This window comes from Stenella coeruleoalba (genome assembly GCF_951394435.1).
Source record: "Stenella coeruleoalba genome assembly, chromosome: 6".
NCBI classification, from domain to species: Eukaryota; Metazoa; Chordata; class Mammalia; order Artiodactyla; family Delphinidae; genus Stenella; species Stenella coeruleoalba.
Genome location: NC_137151.1, coordinates 57,226,038 through 57,243,642, shown reverse-complemented (window position 1 = coordinate 57,243,642; position 17,605 = coordinate 57,226,038). Strand labels below are relative to the sequence as shown.

Sequence of the window (17,605 nt, the reverse complement as noted above, 5' to 3'; positions counted from 1 at the left end):
ACTACCATATAGAGGATATAGGTTGATGGTTAGAAACTAATTTTTTTTTTTAAGGTTAATATACCCAAACTTACCTGTTGATCACACTCATATTACTAGTATTCAGGGCACGTCCTTCTCTGCGTGCCAGGCCTCCTCAATACCTCCCTTCTACAAAGAACAATCAAGGAGGCCACCTGAGGGATCTGTTCTGTAGGAAAAGCTGACATCACATAGCATCTCCTAGTCTTTAACCTGGAACCCTGGATATTAGGCTCCAAATGCAAACTAGAGACTATTCCCTGGTCGAGTAAGCCGCAGCATATGCCAGTCGAATAAGGAACTCTCATTTTGTAACAATCTTGCGCTCACTTAAAAATAAGTGGGCCATGACACAGATCTGGGTATGTAAGTTTGGTTTTCGATTCAAAAATCTAACTGAAGTCCTCTGACTCTTTCTCAGTCTAATGGTAACGTAAATGTCTTAAAGAAATCTTCACATAGTTGCTTTCATCGCACACATGATACCATCTTTGTAATCAATAGGTTATCAAGAATGCTTAGGATTAAGCTGTGTCTCATGTCATCCAAGTTCAAGGAGCGGCAGTGTAAAAGAAATATAGCTGTTCCTGTATCAGAAGTGTTTCACTTCTGCTGGCATTCTTATTAAAAACAAACATTTCAGTAAACAGTGCTCTGTCCCATAAATGGCTAAATGGCCTTAAAAGATTGGGGATGCTCTCGTCCCCATTAGACTGCAAGAACTATGAAGTAAGACCCTGTTTTATTCACCCCTGTATCCCTAGCTCTTCAGACTATATCTGGCACATAGTAGGCACTCAGTAAAACTTTCAACTGCTAAACAGACCAGAGAAAATTGTAATAGAGGGAAGAAGCTGTTAGAATTTTATATTGCGTCACACACACAGAATAGTGGGGTATTCCTGTTCCCCAGAAGCAAGGAACCAACAGCTATCTAAAAACTGTGTCATTTCTACTGGTTATAATTCTTTAAAATAAGAAATTAATTTTCCTAAGATACGGGACACCTGCTAGTAGACAAACTGTTGTAACTACTTAACCTTTTTGGTTTTAGAGGAAGGAAAATATCTTAATGACAGCACAAAATCATGTAGCAAATGTAATTCATTTTTGAAAGATTCAACTACATTCTGTTCCATTTGTTTCATTTTAAATGATATATTTGCAAACATGTCATCGCTCACTTTATGTTTACCTCCTCATTACACCGTTTTTAGCAGGCTTGATTGTTGCCTGAAATTGCTTTTTCTTTGACGGAGCTTAGTGTAGATGAATGAAAATGTGTTGGAAGCACCTTCCCACGGATAGGGAAGGCCTGTTTGGCCTCTCAGCAAATGTGCAGCCCTGGCACTCGCCAGGGATGGCTACCCAGCTGCTTCCATTCACGCCTGCCCGGGCAGCCCCAGTGAACTTCCAGAATGAGTCCGACCTGGTCGCCTCCTTTCTCTGCTAATAGAGGAAAATGGTGCGTTTGCATCACTTGCTGTGCCAAGTCAACTTTTTTTTTATTTGAATTTCAGTCTAGGAGCTCATCTTTATAATGCCTCTAGATAGAAGCAGTTCCCCAAAGTGAAGCCCCACAAAGTGTCAGCACCACAGAGTTTAATGTCTCTCTCTTGTTCCACAAGGTTATGGGGAGGCAGATTCCTAAAACCTCAGACATCATTGGAGAAAACATTTGATGCCATAAGGACCTTTCTAGGTCGGTGGAGAGTGAGATCTTGTTTCCAAGTTCTCAGTTTGTCCTTAGAAGTCAAGGATGAGGCATCCCCGGCCACGGCAGACAGGCATTCTCCTTCCTTCCACTTGAATGCTGTCTTCTCTCGGCCTTCATTTCCATCTGGCCCTGAACGGCCCACTTGTAGAGTTAAAAGCATCTTCAGGGGTTAGAAGGCTCTCTTGTTTCACTGCATCCATTTACTTTACCTTCTGTGATTGTTAGTGAAGGTGGAAATTTCCAAAAGTCAGTATCTTTTTTTTTGAAAAGACAGAGAATGTAGTTTAGGAATGTAGGATTTGGCCCCTGTCCATCTTCCATCACACCCGGTTTGCCTTAAGTGGAAGAATGGAAGTTCCTTGTTCTGGAAATCGGTGGGTGGGGGAGGTGTAGGAGTCAGAAGGGAAGCCCGGGGCATCTCACCAGACACATGACAGTTTTGCTCTCACCTCCTGGCACCCGTAGTACTACAGCTGCCATTCAGAGAGCTCACGTGCCAGCCCGTCCCTCTGGAGCGGTTTACACCAGGGAGAGGAAAAAGGAGTGCCAAACCATGGCCCCGACAGCCTCGAGGAGGAATTGTAGTTGGGTTTTGGGTGCATTTCGTGTTTCGTCAGAGGAGTATTGAGAGGCACTGTTGCTCCCACCCTGTCATTAGCGGGCGGGTAATAGTGATATAAAATAAGAGGTGAATTAGGATAATAAGAGGCAAAGGAGAAAGGAATAAATTTTCCACAAGTAATATTTTTCTTTTCATGGTTATTGAACTTTGAAACAGAACTTGAAAGTAGTAATCATGGTCCCACAGTAGACAAAGGACAGAATGTGAGAGTCAGACAGGAAGGTGTGATTGTCTTTATTACATTAACTAGAAACATACAGAAACAAGCACAGCTTTGAGGAATACACTGCTATTTTCATTCAAGAAAAATTTTTTTAAAAAAAGGAAAAGTCATGGGTGGCCTACTATGTCATCGCCTTTTCTTTTCTTTTCTTTTCTTATTTTAACTAATGAATATGTATCCCTGGTAAGGGAGTCTGTGCATCTTACACATCTTTTGGTTTTCTTTGTTAGTTTCTTGGGATCATTTTTTTGAGGCAGATGCATAGTAAAGCAACACCAAGTGGGATGATTAAAGGCCCAGAAAAAGCTTTAGATAGGGTGGGCAGGTGTTTTCAGCTTTCTCACAACAGCTGTCTTCCATGTTGTATCCCCAAAATAAACAAATAAGACCTATTTGTATTCATTCATTGATTCAGCCAAGATGTAGAGAGCGCCTGCAACACGCCAGACACTTACTTGGGCACTGGGAATAACAGGGATGAACAGAAGCCACTGCTCCCACGGAGCTTCCACTCTAGAGGGGAAACAGACACCAAACAAGTAGCCACACTCACAAAGTGTGATAAATGCTCTGAATAAAAATACAGTGTGAGCAGTATAAAGGGGGGCTTGTTTTCTACTGGAGGAAGTGAAGACTGCTCTGAGGAATCGTAATGGAAAGCTATGGGAGCATTTTTAAGTGGCGGAGGGGTGGGTGACACAATCCTGTTCACATCTGAAGATTTACTGAAATGGAATTAGAGAGGGCCCAGAGTGAAAAGAAGAGTATCTGCACCTGAAGAAGTACAGAAGTGAATCCAAAAATGCCTTTGCTTCCTCAAAATAGCTCTTGAAATGTTTCATTACGTTCTGGTTTGAACACCATAACTAATATATTTTCTGTACAGTATTTTTCACCAGTGGATCATCTCCTAAGGGTCTGAGTAAACTTTTGCCTTGAAGTATTCTATCCATTCCCTTAGAGCACCAACACTGCTCCTATTAAAAAAGAAATCCAGGGACTTCCTGGTGGCGCAGTGGTTAAGAATCCGCCTGCCAATGCAGGGGACATAGGTTCGAGCCCTGGTCCGGGAAGAACCCACATGCCGCGGAGCAACTAAGCCCGTGTGCCACAACTACTGAGCCTGCGGTCTAGAGCCCGCAAGCCACAGCTACTGAGCCCGCGTGCCCCAGAGCCTGTGCTCTGCAACGAGAGAAGCCACCGCAATGAGAAGCCTGTGCACCGCGGCACTCGCCACAACTAGAGAAAGCCTGCACACAGCAATGAAGACCCAGCGCAGCCAAAAATAAACACACACACACACACACGTATATTTAAAAAAAAAACAAAAGAAATTCAGTTACGTTTTGTCACTCGTACACATGTAACATTTTGGTTTCCTGTTATTTTTCCCTGTTTACTCAGCTCCTACAGAACCTTTATTGTGTAAGTTTGCGGATGGAGGACAGAAGAAGAGACAGAACCCAAACAAATACATCCCTAATGGACGACCGTGGCATAGAGAAGGAGAGGTGAGACTTGTAAGTCCTCTCTTGAAACTTCCGTGGGGGTGTATGATCATGAAAGCTACGTGGATGGTTACACAAGCAGCATCTTGACTTGGCTGCTACGCTTCTAGAATAGGGGCCAGGATTAAAACTTTATAATGTCACATAAAACTCTTCCCGGTGGATACCGTGCTAAGAGTGGTGATTCTCCCGATGGACACATAGATGGTGGAAGCAGCTGTGTTTACCAGTTAGCTACATAAAAAGTAAAAGAGCATTTTAAATTGCTGTAAGAAATGCACGAGTGTTTTTTTCCTCTAATGTCATGGTTTCTTAGGTTTACGTTTTAAATTATTCAGAAATTACTTGAAATATTATTAAAATAAACAGTATATTTGTCATTGAGGATTTTTTGCCTAATAATAATGGTCTTTAGGAAAAAAAGCTCAATTTCTTAATAAAAATGTTGGCCCATCATTCCCCCATATTTATCGTAAATGGATTGTTCTTTTTGGTTTTTTAAGTAACATACTGGTTCAAGAATGGGGAAGTGCTGTCCAGTAGAAATGTTCTAGAACCTATACTGTCCAGTGATGATCACTTGCCACTTAAGGCTATTTATTTGAGCACTTGGAATGTAGCTTGTATGGTAGAGGGACTCAACTTTTCATTTAATTTTAAATATAACAGCTACCATATGGGACAGTGCCGATCTACAGCTTAATTCTCGTGTTGAGTTTATAATTACATCTGTCTAACGGAAGCTCTCAATTTTATCAAATACTACTAAACTATCACTGTTTTATGTTGCCATGACTCTGAGAAATGGAATTTTTAATTTGTGCCTTTGCAGATGAATGTTTCTTTTTCTTTCCCATAGGCTGGAATGACACTTACTTATGACCCAACCACGGCTGCTATACAGAACGGGTATGTCATTAAGATAAATACATAATGGCTAGAGGGAAAATGTGAAAGTGGAAAATATCAGATGTTTGTTCCGTGAATGATTCTATTTAAAGGATTACTTAATAAAGCCTTTTGTGTTTGTTCTAGATTTTATCCTTCACCATACAGTATTGCTACCAACCGAATGATCACTCAAACTTCTATTACACCCTATATTGCATCTCCTGTATCTGCCTACCAGGTTTGTACCTTTAGGATTCATCAAGAGTACGACAACTTGCCGACCTTGAATCACTGCTACATTTTTATGTGTCTTAAAATTTTGAACATTTATAATGAAATTTTAAGTCAAATGTTATGCAGCTTGGATACCCAATTTAGAATCAGCTGCTTTTTACTTGACAGAGTGATTTACTTTTATGTTTAGGAGAATGTGCAACGAGGGGAAATGGTTGTCAGTTGTCACTCCTTGAAACGATAGCATTTTAGAATTGGGTGAACCCAAATACTTCCTCCACAACAGGCCCTGCTGCTGGACACCATGTGTCCCAGAAATTGAAACAGAAAGAGAATTGCTGTTAGGTAAAATACAGACTAGGTGTGCACCCTTGCCTTCGTTAATTTGTCAGCAGGAACCAACAAAAGAGCAAGTAAACATGTTAATAAATAAAGACGTGTCTCTGTTAGGTAACATGAAATGAGCAATGCAGTGAGATTTGAGGCCAAAAGAGAGAGGTGACTCCCTGTTTATGTTATTTTGTGAAGAGGCTTTACCCTAAACTCCCAACTTAGAACCAAGATCTCATTAAGCACCTTATTGTCGTGTTGATTTGGTTTTATTGCAGGGGTAGCTCCTGTTCTCCATGAACCCCATGGTGGTGCACATGTACTTGTCCTCCCGTATCAGAGTGCCTCTCACAGGGTTGCCGCCTTGGCCCAGACAGGGGCACTCTAACGGAGTCAGTTACAGACATGGGAATACACTTTCGTTGACTGTTGAGATCCTGTGTGACTAAACTAAACTTCTGTGTATTCTTGTTTTTAAAATAATTGAGTTAGTTATTGGAGCCCTGGTTTCTGGGGGTAGGGGACAACAATAATAACTGTGTTATTTCACTTCTGTAAGCCTCAGTTTCCTCATCTTTAAAATGGGGATAATAATAGTTTCTGTCTCATAGGCTTATGATAAGAACGAAATGAGATTATCTATGTAGAGAGCTCACCACAGTACCTGGCATATCGTTAGCACTCAGTAAATGTTAGCTATGATTATTATTATCATCCTTTACATCCAAGATTAACTGGCTGGTAAGAGTATATCCATTCTGCTTTTTTAAAATAATGGATTGGTCAATGTAAGCAACATCATAAAGGTGGTTCTGTCGAAAAGCATAAAAGTAGCTCTGGATAATAAAGAGAAGAGATTAAATGCACTAAAACTGAAGTTGTAAAGTAGCATTCACAGCCTCCCTCAGCTTCTAGGTTCTTTTCACTTCCTTTCTTTGAGTCGTCACTCATTTCCTTTTATCTCTCTGGGTTGTTAAGTTACTTAACGCTGGTGCTTCAGTTTGCTAGGCATAGCACTCACTCATTTAATGCCTTTTTAATGATTTTGAACTTAAGATTTCTCTGTTTTCCTTTCCTGTATGAGATTCAATGAGATCTGCTCTAGTGCATTTTCCCTAATTAACAATTCCTATATCTGATGTTGAAAAGTAGTCTTCTTTCTTAACTATCTGAACTTGGAAACCTCTTTATGTATACCACTAAAAATAGAGACAAGTAAGCTTATCCTCAGACAAATGAAAGATTGTGCATATTAATCTGAATGTATGCAGCTCTAGATATTTACAGCTAGGAACGCTTCTCCTCACCACCTTTTTTTCTCTCTTTAGTATAAAAGCAGTGAGCATTTTGGCCACAGAATTATTTCATAGAATAGAAAAAAATTAGGAGACCAGGGTTGTTAATAGATTTGATAGACTTAACTGGAAACAACTTTTCATTACAAAGGCCTGATTTCTTCTCCTAGGCAATCTGTGTTTCCCTAAAATACATGTGGAAATTCATTCCAATTGCCTGGCACTCAGTGCCATTACCTTTTAGACTGATTCTTAACCCTGTAAGTTCAGGAACCCAACGGGGTCAGCAAATGGGCTTTAAGTGGTCTGTGATTCTCTTAAATTGTTTGCAGAATGTTGCTTGTATGTGTGCAGTCAGTTGGGGGGAAAAGGTCTATTTCCTTCATCAGGTTTTCAAAAGGATTCATGATCCAAAAGAGGACAAAGAACCAATGATAAAGAATTCACAGAACATAATTATTATTCCCATTTTATAGTTAGGGAAAATTGAGGAATAGAAGTTGACAGCAGCATATTTGTTGCTTAAGAAAGAAAATTGTATTAGATGTCATGGCTTCCTAACCCCATGATGATATAAGCTATTAGATGATCAGGACCACTGGAATTATACCCAAAATGGGTGCATCTGGCCCAAATTGGGGTCTATAACGGGAGCTGCTCGCCTCCCCGTGATTTATTCAGTGAAGGCCTTGCACTCCTGTTGGAGCAAGCCTTTCTCTGCTAAACCACTATATGCTCATACAATTGGATTTGAGAAATTGGCATCTGCAAGAAACCACCAATATCCCGTTGGGGAAAGGCTGCAGTCCAGATAACTGAAATGTTAACAAGGCAGAAGCACTTAACTTTGGTCTGCCTTAGGTGGCAAAGGAAACCAGAGAAAACAAGTATCGGGGCTCTGCTATCAAGGTAAATCATAATACATTCTTCCCCCATGACTCTTCCCCATATCCTCTCTGTAGAACCTCTGAAGTTAACAGTAGCAGATGAGATACAGGACGGGTTTGTTCTCAAGAATTAGAGGCAAACTCATTTTGAAATCACATAGTCTCAGGAAAGCTCTGGGCATCAAGAAACGGGCTGATAGTCTTTCTCTGGGGTGGCAGAGACTACACATGCTTTCTTTCCTGCCACAGAACCTGACTCTCACGTCTTAGACTTCTTGATCCAGAGGGTCTACTGTATAGATGCCCTTTTGACTGTAGTTGTCAGGATCTAGTTACTGAAGTTTAATTTCCTAAATCTGGATTTCAGATTTTTATGTTTCACACTAACTAGAAATGGTTGACTGCCAGACAAGATTTCTGAAATTTAATGTCCTGGGTATAAAAAGGGGGTTGAATTTGATTATTCTCTTTAAATAAGCACATACTTTAAGGATTAGTTTCTAATAAGATGTGCTGGAATTAATTCTCATTCCTCTGTATTCCTAAAGCACCTACCGTTCATATCTTGATTGTAATACTTTCCACTATTTCTTTGAGTTGTTTACTTGTTTATCTCCCTTGCTTAGACAGTAAATTTCTTGAGGGTGGGACCTATGTCTTCCTTTTTCTCTTTGGTGCTTGATACCCAGTAAATACTTTTTGAGTGGGCAAATGGAACTTGGTTTTAAATAATCATTTCATCCTATTCAGAGTGACCAGTTTGTCAAGAACTCTAACTGCCTTAATCTTAATCTTTTTAATCATTGATAGTATTGTTTCCTTATTTTCCTTCTGTAGATCTTAACATGATTAAAAGAGCTCTAGAGAAATAGGTAGCACTCTAATGGAAATCAATGTTTCTTCCAAAATCCTTCCTTTTCCAGGTGCAAAGCCCTTCTTGGATGCAACCGCAACCGTATATCCTGCAGCACCCCGTAAGTTTTTCATCTTAATGGCTTTGTAGTTTATAAGTAAGCTATGTGTATGTTAAAAACCATTCTCTGGGTTTAAACCATTTGCCCAAAGATGGTGTAGGATTTGGGAGATTTTAAATATCAAATATGAGAATGAGTTCATTATAAAACTTTCACTCACCTTGTCTTAAAATAAATCGGTGGTTGACCTTAAGTCAAGTTCGCAATCCATGAGAATTTAAACGTAGGAGATTGAATTTTTAAATTTTAAAGTTTTAAAATTGCTAAATTTTTAACCATACTTAGGATGAAATAGCTCTCATTTTTTACATTCTGTTTAATGCAAATATAAAGTGTTCAAAATTGACCTAGAGTTTTTCATTAGCGTTAGCCTCTCCATGGAAATTATAAAAAAAAACTAAAGTAGTAACACCGACTTTGGTGAATAACAAAGGTGATTTCTTTAGTGACACGAGCATGTGTTGTACGTATGTATATATTACATTTTTTTTTAATTAAGTGAGTTACACTTAACCTTATTAGGTAGTATAGTTAATGTATTTTTCAGAGATACATAAAATCCAGTTTGTGGAATTAAAACATAGGTTTAAAAGTTGAAAAATAAAGGTGGAGAACAAAATCACAAAAGAGACTAAGAATGCCTAATGTAATAATCTAGATGCTTGCCATGAGGCGGCCACAAATTTGGCCTAAGCTGTCTAGTAACCAGTGCAAAACGGGAACCTTAATAAGCAATACAGTTCACAGTACTTATAAAACGGATCAGTTGCTTAGGAAAATCACACTGTTCTTGGCCTTAAAATGAGATAGGAATTTCTCTCAGGACAACTTCCTAAAGAGGACACTATGCAGTGTTAGACCAGGCATGTGAAACAGCAGAACAGGGACACATTCTGAACAGGAAGTTGCTGAGATGACTTTGAAGAAGCAGACAAAACATGTTTAGTTGATGACACAGGAGAAGAGCTCTCTGATGATATAGGTATGTGTGTTGTGTGTCTGTATAAACATACACACCTGTGTTTCTACACACACACATCTGCACACATACACCCACAAAGCCACACAAACGCCTATGGCAGTCTGCGTCCCGGGTACTCTGTGCTGTCCTATTGGAGAATGCTGGAAATCAGCTCACTTTTCATTTGGGGGCTTCCTAGTACAGTAGCTCCTACAGATGAATGAGGGAGAGGAGCAGGAAGCTCCTTCTGCATATTCTGGGCTTTTGAGTCATTTCCATGATACCACACACTTTTTTTTTTTTTTTTTGCGGTACGCGGGACTCTCACTGTTGTGGCCTCTCCTGTTGCGGAGCACAGGCTCCGGACACACAGGCTCAGCGGCCATGGTTCACGGGCACAGCCGCTCCACAGCATGGGGGATCCTCCCGGACCGGGACATGAACCCGTGTCCCCTGCATCAGCAGGCGGACCCTCAACCACTGCGCCACCAGGGAAGCCCACCACACACTTTTTGATGATGCACATTAAAAATTTTAAAGGAAAAAATTTCTTAGGAAATATATTAATAACAAACTACTTCTGACATGAATCCATATCCTTTGTGGGGGGAGGGAGGGGTCAACTATTAGAGACAGAGGCAGGCACATCTCTGAGTTGAACAACTTTGAGACAGTAGTGGTGTGTGCAGAAGGCTCCTACCTTAGGATCCATTCCTTCTCCCCACCCAGATTTAGACTGCCTGCAACCAGCATTAACGCACCTGCACACCAATCTTTGCCCTCAATTGTATATCAATTTATCAGTAAATAACAGTGTATTTAAGGGATGAGTCAGGTACATTGATACCAAAAACCAAACATTAATATTTGTAGGGTGTATCAGAATAATTGCATCCTCAGGTAATCGGGTGATAGCAAAAGTGAGAGGAATGCTATAATCCATAAGAATATTACAATTGGATAAATTAGAGAAAATGCAAAAATCCAGAAATAGAACTAATTGAGCTTCATACACAATTAATGTACCATTAAGTAATCATTAAAAATGATAGGCTTCCCTGGTGGCGCAGTGGTTGAGAGTCCGCCTGCCGATGCAGGGGACATGGGTTCGTGCCCCGGTCCGGGAAGATCCCACATGCCGTGGAGCAGCTCGGCCCATGGGCCATGGCCACTGAGCCTGCGCGTCCAGAGCCTGCGTGTCCGGAGCCTGTGCTCCGCAACGGGAGAGGCCACAACAGTGAGAGGCCCACGTACCGCAAAAAAAAAAAAAAAAAAAAGATGATAATGACAGTAAGGCAGTAAGGTAAATATTTGTAATGGCATGTTAAGTTAAAAAGCAAAACCCAGGGGCTTCCCTGGTGGCACAGTGGTTAAGAATCCGCCTGCCAATGCAGGGGACACGGGTTCGAGCCCTGGTCCAGGAAGATCCCACATACCGCCGAGGAACTAAGCCCGTGAGCCACAACTGCTGAGCCCGTATGCCACAACTATTGAAGCCCATGTGCCTAGAGCCTGTGCTCCGCAGCAAGAGAAGCTACCACAGTGAGAAGCCCACGCGCTGCAACAAAGAGTAGCCCCCGCTCGCCGCAACTAGAGGAAGTCCGAGTGCAGCAACGAAGACCCAACACAGCCAAAAATAAAATTAATTAAGTTAAAAAGGAAAACAAAAAAGAATCCACCTGCCAGTGCACGGGTTCAGGCCCTGGTCCGGTAAGATCCCACATGCCGCAGAGCAGCTAAGCCCATGCGCCACAACTACTGAGCCTGTGCTCTAGAGCCTGCGAGCCACAACTACTGAGCCCGCGTGCCTAGAGCCCATGCTGTACAAGGGAAGCCACTGCAATGAGAAACCTGCGCGCTGCAATGAGAAACCTGCGCACCACAACGGAAGAGTAGCCCCCGCTCACCACAAGTAGAGAAAGCCCGTGTGCAGCAACAAAGACCCAACGCAACCAGAAATAAATTAAATAAATAAATAAATAGAAGCAAAACCCAGGATATGAAATAGTTCATGTGCCCTGGTTGCAACTCTGTAAAAACATGCAGAGGCCAGAGTCTGGACAGTGCTACCCTGACCATGCTAACAGCTGTGTATTAGAGACAGGCTGGGTTATACGCGTGATTTTTTTCACCCCTCCTCTCTGTTTTTAACTATATTTAATTTTAGTTTTGATGACCAGAATTTTTTCAAGTGAAATCAAAGATTCTAAAATTGGATTATTAACCATATCTGAATCTGCTTCCCTCCCCTGGCACCAAATTGCAGTTGAAAGTTCTGAGAAACACTGAGTGAATGAAGAATGTGATCTTGATACCAGCAGCCTGAACCTTGAATCAAATGACTATTTTTTTAACATTTTTGAACACAACACTGTATTTATAATATTCAATATAGTATATTGTTTTGTGGCTGCATGAAACATCAACTGTCATTTACTTTAAAAAAAAAATTAAGCATTTTGTAACCTTGGCCAGCCAAAAGTAGTTTGCGTTTCCTGTCACACCCCATAGTTCTCCTGTGGACTAGCTTGCTTTACAGTTAAGTGAAAGTAAAGGGAGAGGTATTTAACAGAAGGATTTCTGTGAAGTGGGTGCTCTTTTAAAAAGTCTCAGGAAACACAATCTAGACCATTTATAAGAAATCATGACACCATTTGCAAGTTTGAGGGGAGGTTATTTTAGCTTCGTGTTCCTCAGTAAACTAAGGCATTTCCTTTGCAAAAGGTTGTTCCAGAATCTGCACTCCCTCCCTAAGTTTGTCTCACTTCCTCTGTCTCCGACTCCCCAGGGTGCCGTGTTAACTCCCTCAATGGAGCACACCATGTCACTACAGCCCGCATCTATGATCAGCCCTCTGGCCCAGCAGATGAGTCACCTGTCACTAGGCAGCACCGGAACAGTAGGTGGCAAATTAATATCATGTGTCTCAGCAAACAGAGGAGGGTAAATTAATGCAGCCTGTGTCTTCCTTATCAATTATAGACTCTGTAATGTCAGAGATTATGTCTGATCCCCTCTCTTCTCCCACATTGCCTTTCACATAGTAAGTACTCAGATATTTCTTGATTAATTGATGAACTAAAAGTCTGTCCTCTGGGTATCTGTCTATCTCTCCTTTATCAGAATATAGTATCCATACAAGACCACTTCCAGCCCTAATGACTAATATCGTTCATTCACACTGGCAGACCTGGTCTCATGAAGCAAAAGATGAAGGTGATTAATGGTAGTCAAGGCAGGGAATTTTTACTCACTTATTTCTTCTTGTATGGATTTTGGGGGCACTGAATCACAATCTTAGTATTGACTTATTTCCTCAAATCCAGGGACTCAGTTGGGAATTGGGGTTGAACCAATCCCAGATTCACTTCCAGGGTTGATATGTGTAGTGTTTAGATGGTCAGATGGCCAAAGGCTTTTAACTGAGACCATATCTATGGTAGCTTAAAAGAACAAAGGGTAGTATTTTCCTGGCTTACATTCCCAGCCAGCAGAAGCAGCTTGTAAAGGCTAAGCCAGGGCCACACACATCCAGTGAGAAACCTCTCCTGCCTTCAGAGAAGGATGGCTGTCGGCATCAGGAAAGCAAGGGTCCATTTCCCATTTTTCAGTGACCTGCTAAAGATGTAATAAGTCATTTACTTCTTGGGGCTCCAAGAAGCCCCAAGAAACAATTCTAGATACTGGTTCAGGGGGCTGCTGGAAACTCATGAGGTCCTTTGAGGGAGAGACCTTCTTGAATAAAATAGCACGTTAGTGATGCTGAATTACCGAGGACGAGAAACTGTAGTGACCATCACCCATGGCTCGTCGTTGGCCATGCTGACTGTATTCTTCTTTCCAGTACATGCCTGCCACGTCAGCTGTGCAGGGGGCCTACCTGCCACAGTATACCCACGTGCAGACGCCGGCGGTTCCTGTGGAGGTTGGTATAGACTGTCCAGTGGCCGTTCTGGCAGTGAGTAATTTCAGAAATGGGTTAAATAGAACTCAAAGAAGAATCAATCGAAAGTCAAACATTTGCATAAAGAATCGAGTTGAGAGGGAGTCTATGCCTAGAGTTGTTTTCAACTATGAAATATTCTCTGCATACAAGTTAGTAAACAGCATCCAAGCCACACCCCCAAGACTCCCAGAAATACTGATATTTTCTAGGCTTGTAGCACATTTCATACCCCTTCAAAGTTCTATCTTGTCTCCTGTAAAATGACACTTACAGGCAAATTAAAACACAGGTTCTTATCTCCTGTAAAATGACGCTTACAGGCAAATTAAAACACAGGTTCTTGATAAAGCTGGAATTTGCAATACTAGTATCAAAGATTATATCAGTAATAATAATTACAAAAATTAACTTGTTATCACTAAGATACTTGAAAAAAAATGTTTCAGAACTGTAACAGGGATGAGGAACACACCATACCTGTTTTTATAGAGACTTAGTAGAGCTAAATAACTCTTAGTTCTTGTTATGGAAGATACTGTTATGATATTGATATGGAAGAAGTCTGACATCTGAATTCAAGTTGGGCAGAAAGCATAGTGTTTTCCTGCAAAGTACCCTTGAAGTTCCAAGGAAATTCATCAACCCAGTCGATCCCCCCCTGCTAGGCAGATCCCATAGGTTCCAATTGCAGAAACAACCCCAGGACTGTGGCTGGATTACAGGGGAGGTGGGATGTGTTTTGTTTGCTTCTAAATGATTGAAATTTGTGCAGTTATTGATAGCCACAGTTACCAGAACCCCTTATCTGCAATGCTGGAACAAACAAATCTGAAACGAAAAATTTTCCTTGTAACTACTTTAGCAAAATACCTGACCTGTGGCAGAACCCAAGCTGAACTGATGTAAGACAAGATCTTTACCCCATTTACACTGCATATTCATACCTTTCAGCACAGACCTATTCATGTGTTTGATTATGAGGTACAGCCCTAGACCCCACTGGGTATATAGTCTCTGATATACAGCATATGCATACCATGTTTCAGATTCTAAAATCTGAAAATACTGAATTCCAGGTCACATCTGGCCCCCAAAGGGGAAGAGATTTGTTTGGTAAATTGCAGCTTGATATGAAGAGGCAACTCATAAAAATTAAAGGAGGTTCTTTGGGTCTATCAGACATTTTAACTTCTTAGGGAAATAATTAACTTTGAAGGCTCTATATGACGTTAAGAAAATCACTTTTAAGGAGTGCTTGTTTTTAAGATGTGGGACTCAGTCCAACCTGGGTAACAGAGTTTGGATTTCTTTGCTCACATGTCTCATCTGTTCTGCTTTGTTGTAGGAGGCGAGTGGTCAGCAGCAGGTGGCTGTAGAGACGTCTAATGACCATTCTCCATATACCTTTCAACCCAATAAGTAACTGTGAGGTATGAGAGAAAGGTCTCCATCACTATAGGGCTCAAGTCAAGAAAAGTCTATGATTCTTGTATCAAAATGGTACTTTAAACAACTCAGGTCTGGTCACACCACACTGCTTCAGTCATGGCCAGGGAATCCAATGTTACTGGAATGTTAAAATCAGTGATTTGGGGCTTCCCTGGTGGCGCAGTGGTTGAGAGTCCGCCTGCCGATGCAGGGGACCCGGGTTCGTGCCCCGGTCCAGGAGGATCCCACATGCCGCAGAGCGGCTGGGCCTGCATGGCCTGTGCTCCGTAACGGGAGAGGCCACAACAGTGAGAGGCCCGCGTACTGCCAAAAAAAAAAAAAAAAATCAGTGATTTTGTGGATTTGTAGATGAGTATTCTGTCCAAAAATAACAGTGCCTTATGCTGAAGTCAAATGTATATTTATACTCTCTTCCTCCCTACCCACCCCTTGCCAAAAGATTGGTAACATAATCAGACAATGCCAGGTACCAAATTTGTCCTACAATACATTTATTTTTTTTATATTATATTTTATATATATATATATATATATAATATGTAATATATATATATTGTTTTAATGCTCACAAACTAAAGGAAATATAGCATAAGATTTTGCTTAATCTAGCATTACAAGATACAAGCAGTATCTTGACTATGAATCTAATACAACTATCCTTAGATTGAGAGATTGCTCTCCCAGCTCCCACTTGGACCACAGATCTCAAAACTAGTCACTCTGCCATGCAGATTGCAGTAAAACAGCTCTGTGGAACTTACAACACCTGGGTTTCTGGATTGCTCTTGTGAAGTATGTTGCAGGTCCCAGATTTGAAAGGTGGACTCGGGGCATAAAAAGTGACCTCAGTTCCAGAGTTTGCATTTACTGGCCTACCACCAGCGATGAGCAGAGCCTTTCTCAAACACATATCTTTAAAACAAGAAAGAAGTGACAAATCTCTGGTATATTACACCAAATGTACAAAAGCATTTTTTTTTTCTCTTCCAGATGTACAGAAGGGTGTGCTTAAATGAAGAAGGTTGTGAAGGCTGAACAATCATGGATTTTTCTGATCAATTGTGCTTTAGGAAATTATTGACAGTTTTGCACAGGTTCTTGAAAACGTTATTTATAATGAAATCAACTAAAACTATTTTTGCTATAAGTTCTATAAGGTGCATAAAACCCTTAAATTCATCTAGTAGCTGTTCCCCTGAACAGGTTTATTTTAGTAAAAAAAAAAAAAAAAAAGAAAAAGAAAAAAAAACCAACAAAATACAAAAGATTTTTATCAAATGTTATGATGCAAAAAAAGAAAAAAAAAAGAAAAAAGGAAAAAAAAGAAAAAGAAAAAGAAAACTTCAATTCTCTGGGTATGCACAAAGACCATGAAGACTTACCCAAGTGCATGACCGGATTCTTGTGGTTTTGTTCATTTTGTGTTTTCGTTTGTGTTTTTTTCAGCTGTATGAAATGGGCTTTCTGATGTTTAAATAGTCCAACTTCACCCCTGGTGTTCTGTGCTTGCAGTGTGAGTGTTGCAGCCAGTGTCTCTTTTCTTAGCTTTCCGTTTTCCTTTCCACGTAGTGTGAAGTGTCTTATCCTTTTCTATGAATTCCAATTTGCCTTAACTCTTTTGATGCTGTAGCTGTTTCAGTAAAAGTTAGTTCAAACTAATGATGTAGAATGCTTTGACCAAATGGGCTGGTCTATTATGCCTTGTTAAACAGCAGCATAGGGCTTTTAAAAGGTAGTCAATAAAAGTTGCTGAAATTTTGGCTTTTTTAAATATGTAGTAGGTGTTTTTAATGATTTTTCACATAATGTGTAAGGTAGTGAAATGCAAGAAGGGAAAACTGTTTTGTGTGAAACACATTTTCTGACTGGGGAACTTTTAATAGGGTAAATTGTTTGTAAGGCTGTGCGCCAAGAGTTTCCTCTGATAGTTCGACTGATTTAGGATATCTGCTGTATGATGCAATGTAAAGTCTTTTTTGCCTTTTTTCAGGAAAAAAAAAAAAACTAACTTGATGTTCTAGATTTAGTGTAGGTAGCGTAGGGGCAGGGGGTGGGGGGAGGGGAGGGAGTCACCGAATGTTTTGTCCTTCCTTTATACTAACGATAGTGCTTTAGAATGAGAATGACGCCTGAGATCTGGCAAACCGAAAAAAACCACAGATGTTGCTATTGCAACGAAATAGCAAAAGTTAAAAGTAAGGATTTATCTTCAAACATAAGCTGAGATATGAATAGAAGCGAAACAATTGGCTACTAGCTCTCTCTATCACGTAAATTTGAGAAACAAAAATTACTTGGCACTTTTAAAGGTAACTTCACCAAAGACCGAAGAGCCAGTAACCAGTAGCTCCAGCTTGTCTCAGCATCACATCTTCTGTGCTCTTTATTTTTGCCGGACCAGTTTGCGGTTAGGAGAATGTGCCTTTTTTGTACCTTTGGATTTAGGTTTTATAATTTTAATTGACGTATGGACACACACAAACAAACAAAAAAGCATGAAGGAAGATTTGGATCCAAGCAGTGCCACACTTTACATCATCACTACAA

At 40.6% G+C, this 17,605-nt stretch overlaps 1 protein-coding gene across 10 annotated transcripts in view; it reads left to right on the top strand.

Moving 5' to 3' along the window:
• The window catches only part of RBMS1 (RNA binding motif single stranded interacting protein 1), a 210,608-nt gene extending 193,503 nt beyond the window's left edge, over positions 1–17,105 (top strand). For 3 of the 10 annotated variants that reach the window (XM_079924276.1, XM_079924274.1, XM_079924279.1), the window contains exons 7-15: positions 3,988–4,103; positions 4,951–5,000; positions 5,127–5,220; positions 7,703–7,750; positions 8,652–8,702; positions 12,452–12,562; positions 13,508–13,588; positions 14,955–15,039; positions 16,049–17,103. In XM_079924276.1, the coding sequence (XP_079780402.1) occupies positions 3,988–4,103; positions 4,951–5,000; positions 5,127–5,220; positions 7,703–7,750; positions 8,652–8,702; positions 12,452–12,562; positions 13,508–13,588; positions 14,955–15,032 (629 nt within the window). In that variant the 3' untranslated portion in view covers positions 15,033–15,039; positions 16,049–17,103. Of the gene's footprint in view, positions 1–3,987; positions 4,104–4,950; positions 5,001–5,126; positions 5,221–7,702; positions 7,751–8,651; positions 8,703–12,451; positions 12,563–13,507; positions 13,589–14,954; positions 15,040–16,048 lie in introns of all 10 variants that reach the window. The other 7 variants (XM_079924278.1, XM_079924281.1, XM_079924283.1 and 4 more) reach the window with 5 other exon arrangements.
• The last annotated feature ends 500 nt before the right edge of the window (positions 17,106–17,605 follow it).